The following is a 13,880-nucleotide window of genomic DNA, read 5'->3' as shown; positions in this document are numbered from 1 at the left end:
CAGAATTTGCATTTTAACGTGACCCCTAATCAACTGTGTACAGATTAAGATTTGAGAGCCACTGGTTTACAAGACATGAATGTTTAATGATGTTGATAAACCATAAATGATTCTGGCTAATTTTTATTTGTAGGGGCTCAAAGAAATCCCAGTAATAAGAAAAACAAACCCATTCCTCTCAAGCACAGATGACAGGAGGCCAGGCTGGCTGTAAGCGGCATTTCAACTGAGGCGAGTCTTTTCTCTTCCACACGTGACATGATCTAAATTGTCCCCATCCTCCTTCTTTAGACCTGGTTAAGTGCCTTTAATAGATTTTGAGTTGCCTTTGATGAAAGGATAAGCTAACAATACTCAAAGTCACCTTAGAATTCAAGAAGAGTGTAGAGACCCATGTCTATGATCTCGGAGGTACGTGAGTCACAACATGTCCTCTCGGGTTTCGTTACGAAAGTTCAGGAACATCACAGTAACAATGATGCCATATAGACGGAGGCTATAGGCTATGGCAATCAGACTAGAGACGAGGCTACAGAATTCCTTTTAGTATGAAAAGATTTAAAGGCGTAAAGAACATTTTAGATAAGTCATTTGTTTCTCTTGCTACCTGGGAAGTTTCACACTAGCCTATGAACTGCCGGATCGCTTCGAAGTTCCAGTTAACTCTGAGATGTTCTGAGTCCCTGGAAGTTCCCAAGTAAAGACTCAGAATACCTTTAATTGTTGCTGCAATTCACTGTTCAATCTGGCCAAAACGGTGTTGGTTTCCTTATTGCGTCTAATTGATGCCTGAATTGCTTTCTTATCTTTCCCAACAGACCTGAGAAGATAAAGAGGGCAAGAAACCATGACTTTCATTCCTCATCTTTAAATTCTCTCCATTCTTCCCTGACCTAGCTCTAACACCAGAGAGTAGAAGCATCTTTTGCCTTAACACCATAGCCTTTTGCCTCACTTGCTTAGTTCCAATGGCCAACCCAAGGTATAGAAGCTTAATTATTATTGTTACTATTTTAGTTGTTCTTCTTCTATAGAATTCATCAGCAACTTTTTTCTGTAAACGACCACACAGTAAATATTTTAAATTTGTGGGCCATATGGTTTCTGCCACATATTCTTGTGTGTGTTTTCTTTTCTCTTTTTTTTTCTTCTTTCTCTTGCTCTTCTTTTTTTCTACACAAATGTGAAAGCCTAATTCCCAGCGCTGGGCCTTACAAAAACAGGTTCTGGGATGAATTTGGCCCACAAGCCCTTTGTCAGCTGGTTCTCGATCTAGGACAAACACGGTATAAATACTGGTGTTATTTTCTACACTATTAATTTTTTAAAAATCTGCTCTAGGGTTTGCGTCTGGGTTTTAAAATGGAATTGGAATTGAACTTGATAATAGAAAGAGGAAAAGCAGAAAGAATGTTGCACTTACTCATAAAAGAGAAAACGCTCAAAGAGGAAAAGCTAAGAACCTCAGCTCAACTACAGAGCTAGTCTGACCATAATTCCTTTCAGTTTGATACTTTGATTGCTGTGCTTTTTGTTACCAGTAATTACATTTGTGTGGGAGCCGCTCTGATTACCTCGGAATAGAAGGCTGTGATGCCAGAACAGCAGCTAAGACGCCTGTCTTCTGTGTATGTTCATCAACTTCCGGCCTTAATTCATCTTCTGATTTTAATCTTCTTCGAACAGGTTTAGGTGGTGGAGCAAGAGGTGTTGTGCCTTTGCTCTAGAAGAGAATCCCGTTAGCAATGAGCATGTTTTGAAAACATTCATGGTTAATTAGCACTTTACCAACATCATTTGCTTTCTTTAAACTGCTTATTCTCTAAAAAGTCATCTGTCCCACTTTAAAACAACTTATACGTATGTACCAACAGCCACGTTACATTTTGCTAGGAAAGGCTGGCTGCCGTCACAATTGTGGATGCACACATACAGCAGCGCTCTCTTATAAAGGGCAACATGAGTTCCCGGAGTCCCAAATCTGACTCAAAACTGTAAGGTTCACAGTTTAAATGTTAACAAGAAACATGCTCAATATATATACCTATTTAATAAATAAAAAAGGGAGTCCTTTTTTGGATGCAGAAATCTGCATCCATTATCATACGATTTCTGACTCAAAAATACTAATAATTTTCAACTCTTGAATACAAGTGGGCATTTTGTAGGAAACTGTGAATCTGCCCTTAGCAGATATGAATGTGGTATTTTGGTATTTACCATAACCTGATTTGATCTGTTAATAAATAAATATGAGAATCAAATGCCATTTCTTTGGTTAAGTGCTATTTGTTGCTGTGAGCTGACAAAAATAAAATTCAGTATTAAAAAAAAAATCACAGAAATACATTAAAAAATAAGGTGTCCAGAAAGTAGTATTTAGGCACTTTCAGAAACGCATGCTGTAATAACTACTGGGAATGCCTGGATGAGAACAGAAAAAAATAATTACCAAAACTTTTCCTTGAACAGAAAAATATGCCAGTATCTGTAAAGTACTTTGAAATGCAAAAAAAAGGATAAGAAAAGCTGATGTAGATAAAGGATGGAGAGATACATGATAATGCAAGTATAGTAAACTAATGGTACAGTCAGGTGTGGGTTTATTGATGTATACAATGTAAAATTCTCTCAACCTTACTGTATGTTTAAAAATATTCATAAAATGTGGGGGAAAAAATAATCCTCAAAACAGTCAAGAAGAGCACAGCACAGAGTATAACCACCTTCAAGGTTGATAATTTTTCCCTCTGATACTTAAGACTCAATAAAACAAACCGAATGTGACCAAGAAGGAAGTGCTATTTTACCCATGTGAAAGAATGCAGTAACCAGATAAATTCGGGGAACCTATGGTCTAAACTAGACGATAGACTATTATGTCCTAGAATTTTTGAACAGGCAGACCTTGTTCTGAGACAAAGTATATTACAGTTCTAGGAAGTGGGTGGGGTAGGTGCTCTGCAGTTAACTTTATTTCTAAGATTTCTGTCATTTAAAAAAATCTTACAAAGTGAAAATGATGTCATATAACATTTTATATGTACAAAACAACAGTATTATACAAGACTTGTCGCATACCACATTGGCGGGAGCGCTAGCAGCTGTCTTCTCTTCCATTTTACTATCTGTTTTGGCAACTCGAAGAGAACTTGCAGGATCAGAAGCTTTTTCAACCTAGAGATGAATATATTATCGTTCCTAACTGTACATAATCAGTATACAATTATGCATAAATACATATGTTAACAAATTAGAAAGTAAAATATTAAGAAAATGTTCCTTCTGATAATAAGAAATTTGAGAAAACCCCCCACAGTGACCATTCTGTCCTACAAAAAGGCAGAGAGCAGGGAGGTGACAGATCTCCAAAGGAGCAGGGGAGGGCTGAGGATGCAGCCCAGCATTTGTCTGGAAAGTTCTCGTGGTTGGCGGAGGGGATGCTTCCACCCCAGAGGGCTGAGCACCCAGTGCCCCGCCTCACCTTTCCCTCAGGCCCCGCCCCGCCTTCCTGGAGACCCAGACCCCAAGCCTAGAGGCCCCAGGGCTAGGCAGAAAGTTACAGGTTTGAAGAATGGCTAGTAGAAAACTTCCCATGGATCAGATCTACAGGAAACTTTTACTTAATAAAAAACTATGCCAATCAAATATGCATGGAGTTTGGATGTCACGAAGCTCAATATGGGTTGAGACAATCAGAAGAGTGATTTCGGGATTCCTCTGTCTCTCCAGCTTCACATTTATGTTTAGTGACATCAGGGATCCCTAGAGAAGTTCCTGCCACTAGAACTAAACATAATCTCCCAGAACACTGCTGGCAAAGATTGAATCTGGCATCCTGTCGTCGGTAGGTGTAACTAAAGTGACTTACTATCACACGAATGGAGTGTAATTATGGTAACCAGAGCCACGTATTACATGGAAATCTTCACCAAACCACACATCAGATGCTTAGCGTTAGAATGCAAGCCCCTAAGCAGTGTTTTAGCCATGACCAGATGGCTGTGTTTGTGTCTTTTCCCACGACAACTAACTTCCACCCAGATGCTAACTCTTATTAAGCATTATATTGCAACCAGCAGGTGTCTAAGGCCAATTAAAAAATTAAGAAGCACAGACCTAGGGAACAGAAATCCTCTAAAGCAGCAGCAGCAGATGTTTTCCTCACTAATGTCCATTCTAGTATCTGCTTCTTAGAGGTTCTTCTGTTTACAGACCTGCTTACGAATATAATGTGGGGGAGAGTTTCCCAGCAGAAAATCAGCTAAGCCCTTGAAAACTCACCGGCAAGACCTCTGGATGTTTCTCAGCTTCATCATCTTGTTCTTCATTTACGTTTGATGCAGCAAATACTTCAAATTGGCTGAAATCTGCAAAGTTTGGTTGCTCTGGTATCTGCTGAGGTGAGGTACTGGTGTGAGCTATTAGACCATCGGCATCCACTGGGCGATGCACAACGGGACCAGCAGCCTACACAATGGAGGGAGGAACACACATTAGTGTATCGCTGGCAGCAACCTTCTTCTTTGAAACCACATCATACAGATAACTTTGTCAATTCAGGGAGGTGAGCTACAGTAGCATCGAGCTCTACAAAACCGTAAGTGAAATGCTGAGACATTCAAAAGGGGAAGATGACAAACTTTCAATAAAAAAGATACTTTTAGGGGCACCTGGGTGGCTCAGGTGGTTAAGCGTCCGACTCTTGATTTCGGCTCAGGTCATGGTCTCATGGTTCATGAGATCAAACCCTGCGTGGGCTCTGCGCTGACAGTAAGGAGCCTGCTCGCGCCCTCTCTCTCACCTTCTCTGTCCCTCCCCTGCTCCCACTCTCTCACTCTCTCTCAAAATAAATACATAAACCAAGGACAGGGAGGGTCTGGCCCAACAATCAGATTCTCCACTTGCATTTTTTTTTTTAAATTGGGCTAATGCACAATAGTTTGTGCTTTAAAAGTTATTTTTATTTAAAAAAAAAAGATATTTCATTATATTTCTAAGAAGGTGATGTTAGAGTGTGAAAACCACTGCTCTAAGTATTCTCCTAATACTTCTGGTTACTTCACTCCAATTTTCCTCCACGGCTCTGCCGGAACAATCCTTCTAAGACCTTCAACCCAAACATACAGTTATTGAGTATCTAACCTTTGGCCAAGCACTAAGGAAATAACAGTGAACAAAAAAATAAGGTCCATGACCTAAGGAAGCAGATAGTCTAGTGCAGGATAAGAGACAAGGGAACAGAAAATTAAAATACAGTGTGAGCAGTTTCGTTACAATGGAAGTACAGGACGATACAGTAATACATCTGCAGTCTCTTCCCGGCTTATCCCTTAAAAATTCTCCATCTCCCGTAAGAAAAATTCTGTCCTTTTTTTAGAGGTGCTCTGCCGCTTCCCCTGCTCCACAGTTTCATCCCCCATCACTCCAGCTGCCCCGAACTAACCCATTTTCCCCGAATACACCAGGCAATGTCATTCCTTCTGATCAGAGGGCCCTCTCCCCAAGAAATGCTACTTCATCTCTCAAGTCTTTGCTTAAAGCCTTACTTCCTTCATTGTACTTACACCTCTTCAAGGTGACCCTTGACTTTACTAGCTAGTAAAACTGTGACAAAGCATTTGAGAAACACGCCTGGCACAGCAATTTAACTGTTGTTTATAGGTCTGTCTTCCCCACCGAACAGGTTCTTGAGTGACCAACTCACTGGGTTTCTAGTTTACCCCAATAAAGGTATTTTCACTGGTACTTTAGATAAAATAAATACTGAAATCTTCAAATTTCAGTATCTTACTTGTAAAGATTAAGAAACCATCTTTTTAACTTCAAATAGCCAACTTCATTATAAGGATCTACCTCAGAAAAATCAACCAAATTCATTCATGTGAAAGGCAGTCAGCCAGCCAGTCATATAAAACTAACAGCTATAATCCAGAATCTTAGAACAGATTAGACCGAAACAATTTCGACCCGGCAAGGTCATCTGATGCTCATCTGGGTCATCTGACGCTCCCTCTACTGGTGGCGTAGCACCTCCAGAGAGATGCAGTGAGGGCACCAAGTCACTGCTAGGTCCAGGACATAAACGGCCGTCTCCTATCGCCCAACCCACGTTCTTTCCACTGACTCCTCCTTTATCAATCCATTATCTTTTGGTCCACTTTTAAGCTTCTTTCAAAAATAATGCTGATGATTATTCTTCCAAATAAGACTTAGCTTCTCTGAATGAAATGCTCAGTAAGAATGACAAGTAGGTAATTCCCGATCTTCAAAATAATTCTAGCGAACAGGTAAGAGCACTCAGTAGTGAACGCGCTGGAGGATTACCTGTGAGGGCTGTGGTCTTGGAGGCACTGCAGGAGGCTGCGCAACAACCCCAGCCTGCTGTTGTCCTGAGTAAATACACAAGTTGTCTTTTTAGTAAATACATACTTTGCTAGTACAACAAACAGTCGGAGTGAATGTGATCAAAGGATGAAGATTTGTAAGAATGTCTGATAAGTACTAGAAGGCATTTATTATCCTGCAAAACTGTCCAGATAGGACCTAACAGCCAAGCCTCATGGCCTTTTCTCAAGACTTCATTTCTCTTGTTCTGTTGCACAGGTGGTCACGACGTGCTCGTTTCCATTACACTGTGCTATCGTGGCTTTCTTCTCCTGTTTGACTGCTCCTCACTACAAAATATGCAGACTTTCAAATGTTCTTTTCATTCACTCTATCATTTCCATGTAAATGATTCTCAAATAATACAATCTTTCTTAACCCACAAGTCCAATGGCCTTGTTATTATGTCTCCTTTTCCTCGTCATTCCAAACTGATGATGTCCAAAACAGAACATCATCATTCTCTGTTCCTAACTTTTCTACTTTGATCAACATAATAACAATACAACCCGTTATAGAAAAATTAAAACCTTGGAGTAAGTTATACGTCTTCTCTCTCCTGTCAGCTAACTGAAGACCCGTCAGCTTTCCCTCCTTAATCTCTCCACATGGTTGTTTTCAAATCTCTTGTGGCTTCTCTCAGGTTCCCATCTTTTATCATTTGAACTCAAACACATTAAGAAAAAAATTTCTCTCATTTGATATCTTCTAAATTCAAACTTTTTCAGATAAATTAAAAAAGAGACATATTAAGAGAAAATAAAACAAAATGTGCTCTTTAATGAACTTTAAAATCAAATGATAATAGGTACTACAGTTCTCTAACCCCTACCTGTGGTGACTGCAAAGGTCCGATTCATATCTAAAGACGATGACCTAGAATGAGAAGGCTGAGGCCTCGGAGGGGGAGGTGGTGGTGCAGTGTTATCAGGCGACGTTCCAGAATGAGACCTACAAAATCCACCCATTAGAATTGGTCATGTTACTGGTACTAGAGCGTTCTTTTTAAGCATTCAACTTGGCTAAGCATAAAGGATCTCACTGGTGTGACGTTTTCTCAAGTAGTATTACAAGTATGCCGATGAATAAAGAGAAGACTTTATGAGATACAGTAAACAAAAAAATTATTTTAGGAGGCAAATACCCTTTTATTACAAAGGGTAATTATACATTTAAAAATTCTGAAAAGAAAGTTAATAACATGAATTCAAGGTAGACTGCAAACCTAGTAACGTTCTTCCCATTCAATTAAAGGCAATATTAGTTTGAAAAATCACTTTCAAAAGAGAGAAACTTCACTTTCAGATATGGTTAGCTTTCAACTTTTTTAAAGTTTGAAGTTTGGTAAACTGAAGTGGAATCTTGCTCAACTATCTGAGGTGCCCATTCTTGCGTCCCCACAGGCCATCTCATTGTAGAGGTGACTGTCCTCATTTTCGACCCACCCTAGAGATTCACTTTTTTGCCACCAAAGTTTTCTGTATTCTGAAGAGTCTCATGGACTCTGGCAATCTGGTCCTCACTTATAGGGATAAAAAGGAGAATAAAACCCAAGATGACTGAGAACTCTAAGAAATACAGAAAGAATTCTATGAAGAAGCAGGCTTTGACTCGGGAAGCTCTTCTGAGATTCTTTATTACTTGTCTCTCTATACATCCTCCAGGCATGTGGCCAAATGCTACTGAGCAGGTGTAACAGGAGAGGAGAAAAGATACTCCTGTCCTGTACATGGATTTTAGTGGATGGTTAAGTTAAGCCCTTGCAGACAAATCCCTGGCCACCTGCACCCTATCCCACATTTTTTCTATTTGTGTTTGGTAAATTCTATATCACACAGATCTTCAGGGAGGGTAGCACACCGTCAGACATTAGGGTGTGCTTCTAGATGGCCTCTCAAAACAGAATGGTTGGTACTTGCCACCAGACTCGAAAAGAAAATCTGTATATTTGGTACTTAAATAGACTCTCAACTGTTTACCTTCACAAAGGACTAAACTGCCAACGCTACTACAGCTCCTTAAACCTTCCACAGAGTACCAAGGGTTCCTTTTGCTTTCCTATTAGAGCTGGAAGAATCAAAATTATTTCCCTTCTACATAAACCACTAGGTAACCTAACAGCATTCAGAGAACTGAAGAACAGAGGAAAATAATTTATACTTGGTTCTAAAATAATTCTCAATATTACAATGTGATAAGAGATTTTCATATGCTTTTTTTCATTGACAGAAATACTGACCTTTGATGGGTTACATTGTTTCCAATCTGTTCTGGGTCCGAAGTAAAAGAGTCTGAACTACTGTACCCATCTGCTAATAAATGGGAGATATCCTATTTAATAATAGTTTATTCACTTTTTACTCTAGATACTCTAAACAAATTTATTACTTCAAACAGAGATACTGAAAGATTGACTAACAGTTTAACATTTCATTAAATATAAATGAAATGTTATAAATGTTATAAATGAAATGTCATCCTTGTGTCATTAAATATAAATCAAATAAATCATGGCATATTTACATAACAAAATACTACGCACACAGAACAAGTTATGATCTAGAGCAAGTTAATATAAATAGGAATAAAAAATATGCATAGACAACAATAAAACTTATGAATTAGCCAGAGGTTCACCATTTTCACCTGAGAAAATATCGCTGCCAATTCCTCAAACTCTTATGAGGAGCAGAGAACCTCAGAGGGAGCTTAATGGTTGTGGTAGAGTACTGGATTTAAAATGAGAAATTCCAGGCACAATCTGAAAGAACACTAACACTGCTACACACTTTCAGGATTATAAATTGAAGGAACTGGTTATTTGGTTTAGTTTCCTTTCACAATGTACCCCTTTCCTTTTTCTTATCAAATAGCTGAATTGTTTAATTATACAGCAATGACACTAAAACTATCCACTTGGATGTTCTAACAGGCACCTCCAACTCGAGATGTCCAAAACCCAACTTCCATTCTTCCCCAGCAAACCTTCTCTTATCACAGCCTGCCTCGATCCCTAGTGTATCAGGCCAACATTCCCTGAATCGCCCTTGACCTCCCACCCCCATCCGTTATCATAGGTAAGCAAATCTCATGTACTTTTCCCACAAAAATCTAGTCAGAATCTGACCACTTCTCAGTACTCCCACAGCTACCATTCCAGGCCAAGCTGTCATCTTCTCTTGCCTGTATTATTCTAGTACAGCCTAAATATTAGTCTAATATTTCCCTGTTTTGACTCTTGCTTTCTTCAGGCCTGTTAGCAATACAGCAGCCAGAGTGATCCTGTTAAAACAAAGTCAGACCACATCACTTCTTTGTTCAAAACCGTCTAATGGCTTCTCATCTCATTCAGTAAAAGCCATTCTTATACTACTCCCTGATGACTACTCTAAATCAGGGCTTCATGCGTGCTATTTCCAGTGCCTTAAATGTCCCTCCTTCAGATATTCAAAGACGAATCCTTCATCTTCAAGTTTTAACCCAAATGTCATCTTTTGGTAAGGTCTTCTTTGACCACCTTATTTATTTAAAATGTCACTCCCTCTTTCCTTTCCCAGCTTTATTCTTATCCACTGTGTTAATTATATCCTATTAGGAATTCCTTTTTTTTTTTTTTTCTTTTAAAGTTTTTCTTTTACTTCCCTTACTGAATGTAAGCTCTATTAGGGCAAAGTTGTTTTTTTTTTCTCTTTTAACTGCTGAATCCCCAGTGGCTAGAACAGAGCCTGGCACACAGTATTCCAGTAACGTAGGCTGCATAAATGAATGTACACAATTTACTGTGAGAGAGAGAAAGAAGCTGGTGGGCAGAGTCATGGACTCAATGTGGCTGAGAGGGGCGGCACCAGAGGCCTGCCTCGAAGCAGGTCCACGTGGCAACGAGCAACCATTTACTCATATAGAGGGAGGGGAGGATGTCTAAAAGGGCTGACTAATCTCTACTTTATTCAGTGAAAGTTATATGAAGTAGCTATACATTTGAATTATTCAGACTCTAAATCCAGACTCACTCAACTTAAAATGGAAGCTGTAATGTTATTTTTCACTTACCTACTACAGTATTTCCAGAAGCAAATTTCACTGATGAATTTATCTTACTTTCCTCTGACAGGTCAGACGTTTTCACAAGTAATGGGCTAGTGGGATTAGTATGATCTAGTAGAGAATTAATAGGTGAAAGTACAAGAACTGAATTAATAAATTCATAAACCTCAGGGTTCAAGACTTCATTTAGGTATTTCAAAGAAGCAGCAGGTAAACCTCAAAGATAGAAGGCAAAATAGTGTGTTTAATAAAAATAAGCTTGTTTACACAGAATTTTGTTTTCTGCCATAACAGAAAAGTCAACTTGCATGTTCATACTTCATTAATGTTATCTCTTCAGGGTAATTACTTAAACAAAACACCACACATATGGTTTTAAAAAAAAAAAAAGTAGTTTATGGGGCACCTGGGTGGTGCCTCAGTCAGTTAAGCATCCAACTCTTGATTTTGGCTCAAGTCATGATCCCAGGGTCATGGGATCAAGCCACGTGTCAGCTTCCTTGCTAAGCATGGAGCCTGCTTAAGGTTCTCTCTCTCTCTCTCTCTCTCTCTCTCTCCCCCCTCCTTCCCCCTCTCTACCCCTCCCATGTACAAGCTTTTTCTCTCTTTAAAAAAAAGTAATTTATGATGTTGATTTATATAGAAAATAAATATACTTCTGAGGAGCCCTAACTAAAACATTTACTCAAAAATAAGGAGAAACTTCAAGAGTGCAAGCAAAACATACAATTCTAAAGCTAAAATTGATTTTAACATATATCCCTCTTTGGTTGAAACTCTGAACATACTTAAAATGTAAATTCACAACAGTTACCATAACCCCACAGGGTGTTAGAACAGTCACATTTTCCAAGGGTCCTTATTTTAAAACTTTATAATATAAATTCAACTAACGTAAGATGAAAAATACATACAGGCCTACATACATATGTACACTTGTAGAAAGCACTATGTTAAAAAATGAACAATTATGAAAGGAATCTGAACCCTCAAAGAGTAACTGCATTTGAGTTTGCCACTGATCTGAAGCCCAGCCCAGCAACAGCCTCCTCACCACTGCCTGTTCTTTTCAGCTCCATTTCCTGCATGTGGATTTTGCTCGGAGTCATACGAATGGGAACTGGATGAACAATAGCCGTATCCTGGAGACACATGGGGGGAAATACAGACTTTGCATTAAAAATGCCAAGCTGACGCCAGGAAATCATAAAAATTAGCAACACTTTAAAAAGTGGTGGATAGACTTTCTTATTCATGCTAAGGCAAGCATGAAAATCAATTTCTTAATTAAAAGTTTCAGAATAATATGTAAAAAAATCAGGTTCACTATGCATACCCAACAAGCTGGTTTCTTTTATAAAAAGTACATGTTAACTTGAGTGGTTAAAGATTTGAGTGAAAAAAAGATCTATAAAATGACCACTGAAGACAATAATCAAAGGCAAAGTGTGAGGTGATCTCATGGAATTATATAAATCTGAACCTCTGAGATTCAAGTCGACTATTTCAAGAGAACCCAAATACTAACAGATTGAACTTTTTCACTAAACTGCTGAAAGAAAAAAAAAACCCTGACATTTACTTCTTCCTATATAAAACAAAGGTAATAATGCTTGCTATATTTTTAACAGTAGGCATGATATATACCTTCTACAGATTAGTTCTACAGAACTGTTTAAAACTTCCACAAAGGCATGCATTTTTAAAGAGGAGTAAGTAAGACTCCAACTCTTAACATTTTCACATTTTTCTTAAACCTTTTCATGACTGTTAATATATCTGCAATTCCTTCATGAGTGTCAAGTGTAGTTAAAGGAGTAAGGAAACTGGCAAAATAGGCTTTTGAAAAGAATGAAAAGAGCCAAGTAAAAAGAGAGGATGAAGACAAGCCTCTCAGGAAGAGAAGAAAAAGGGAAAGGTGCACCTGGGTACAAGGTAGACCTGGCCCGGAGTGGAGACCCACAGGGGAGGAACCAGTATGAGATCCAGCGTTTGGCTTAATAAAAATAGGCCAGTACTGTGGAGGGGGTGGGGGGTGGGGAGAGAGGTGCTCAGCTCCTTCTGTGTAGAGTCAGTTCATAGTTTGTATGTGCTGCTGCTAAAGACTAAACTTGAGATCCTGAAATTTCAGATAGCTAGTTATGAGTTATGTTTACAATCTAGAGTGAAGGATAAGGACTTTTCAGTTTAAGTCAGATATCATTTTTGGTTGAGAGTACCAGGTAACACCAAGCCACTGCTAGAGAAAGTTCAGTTCCATCACGGGTCTCCCTGGCTTACTCTCATAATCTCTACATTCAACCAATTTATGACAAATGAATTTTTTGTTGAAATTACACTGACAGACCCATTCATAGCAATATCCTGCCCCGTAACAGCATGGTTCTGGACAAAGTTCTACATTTCCTCTACAACTCTAAAATTACAGTTCTAAATATGAATATTACAAGTGGATGAAAGTTTAGATTTCTCATATAATAAAGAGTCATTCTCGGAAATCTTTTAACAACACACTTTGGATGTTCTTTGTTGTATTTATGGTTATAAAAAACATACATAAATGTTTTTGGAATAAATACTACTTTCTTAACTTACAATTTTAGTGGCAGAAATAAATGCCATGAGAATCAGAATTTAACCTAATAAGGCAAGGTCAAAGGAGAAAAAAAAATGATAGTTCATGAGATAAGTTCTTATTCCAAACCTAAAACTAGGCAAAAAAAACCCCAAAAAACAAAAAAACAAGCAAAAAAACCCCATTTATTAGATGTTTTAACTCATAATATTCATCTAATATATATTCTATATGTGTATAAAATCACACACATAAAACTTGTAACAGTTCAAACTATGAAGTAACCTTTTCACATATGTCCAGTACAATCCATGTAAGTCATGGTAATGACCCCAGGAGAAGAAAATCATGAATGTTCTAGTCATTCTCCAAATTACTGATGTTAAGTTTCTGTGCTAGCAAATCGATTCTGGGTCACAAACTTCAGTCACACCACCGCTGGCTGCCGGGGGCCTGCCGCGGCTGCAGTCCCGCGGGTCCGGCTAGCAGGACGAGGCGGCTCCTCCCAGGGCGTTACCCAGACGGCAGGCCTAGCCTCCAACTGCCGTCTGTGCCAGAAGCTCTGCTTGTGGTTGAGATTTGCAGTGGGATACAGAGCTTTGACTTTAGGCATTTCCACATCCAAATGAAGAACCGCGAATGCCTACAGGCTTCTGAGTCCTGAGCCATGAGATGCCAAAGTAACACCTTCTCTGCTCTAAGTTGGCATCCCCAAATTTAAAAACAGCGAAAAAAGTATGAAGACTGACTAGCAGGCTCTGCCCAGTTCCTTTTACCTATTTAAGTCACCTCATCACCTTCAAGAAACTCATTCCTAATCACTTATGGCACATTTATGTCATATATTTGGACATATGATTTTATGTACACTTTA

At 38.8% G+C, this 13,880-nt stretch overlaps 1 protein-coding gene across 7 annotated transcripts in view; it reads right to left on the bottom strand.

Moving 5' to 3' along the window:
• Positions 1 to 13,880, bottom strand: part of REPS1 (RALBP1 associated Eps domain containing 1) — an 86,437-nt gene that overhangs the window by 1,518 nt on the left and 71,039 nt on the right. For 4 of the 7 annotated variants that reach the window (XM_077776079.1, XM_077776082.1, XM_077776083.1 and 1 more), the window contains 9 exons: positions 11,486 to 11,573; positions 10,438 to 10,542; positions 8,627 to 8,696; positions 7,220 to 7,338; positions 6,328 to 6,392; positions 4,285 to 4,470; positions 3,082 to 3,177; positions 1,575 to 1,723; positions 715 to 820 (listed from right to left, as the gene is read on the bottom strand). In XM_077776079.1, coding sequence (XP_077632205.1) covers positions 715 to 820; positions 1,575 to 1,723; positions 3,082 to 3,177; positions 4,285 to 4,470; positions 6,328 to 6,392; positions 7,220 to 7,338; positions 8,627 to 8,696; positions 10,438 to 10,542; positions 11,486 to 11,573 — 984 coding nt within the window. Of the gene's footprint in view, positions 1 to 714; positions 821 to 1,574; positions 1,724 to 3,081; positions 3,178 to 4,284; positions 4,471 to 6,327; positions 6,393 to 7,219; positions 7,339 to 8,626; positions 8,700 to 10,437; positions 10,543 to 11,485; positions 11,574 to 13,880 lie in introns of all 7 variants that reach the window. The other 3 variants (XM_077776077.1, XM_077776081.1, XM_077776080.1) reach the window with 1 other exon arrangement.

This window comes from Crocuta crocuta, unplaced genomic scaffold, assembly GCF_008692635.1.
Source record: "Crocuta crocuta isolate KB4526 unplaced genomic scaffold, BGI_CrCroc_1.0 scaffold25, whole genome shotgun sequence".
Lineage (NCBI taxonomy): Eukaryota > Metazoa > Chordata > Mammalia > Carnivora > Hyaenidae > Crocuta > Crocuta crocuta.
This window is presented reverse-complemented; position numbering and strand designations above follow the sequence as displayed.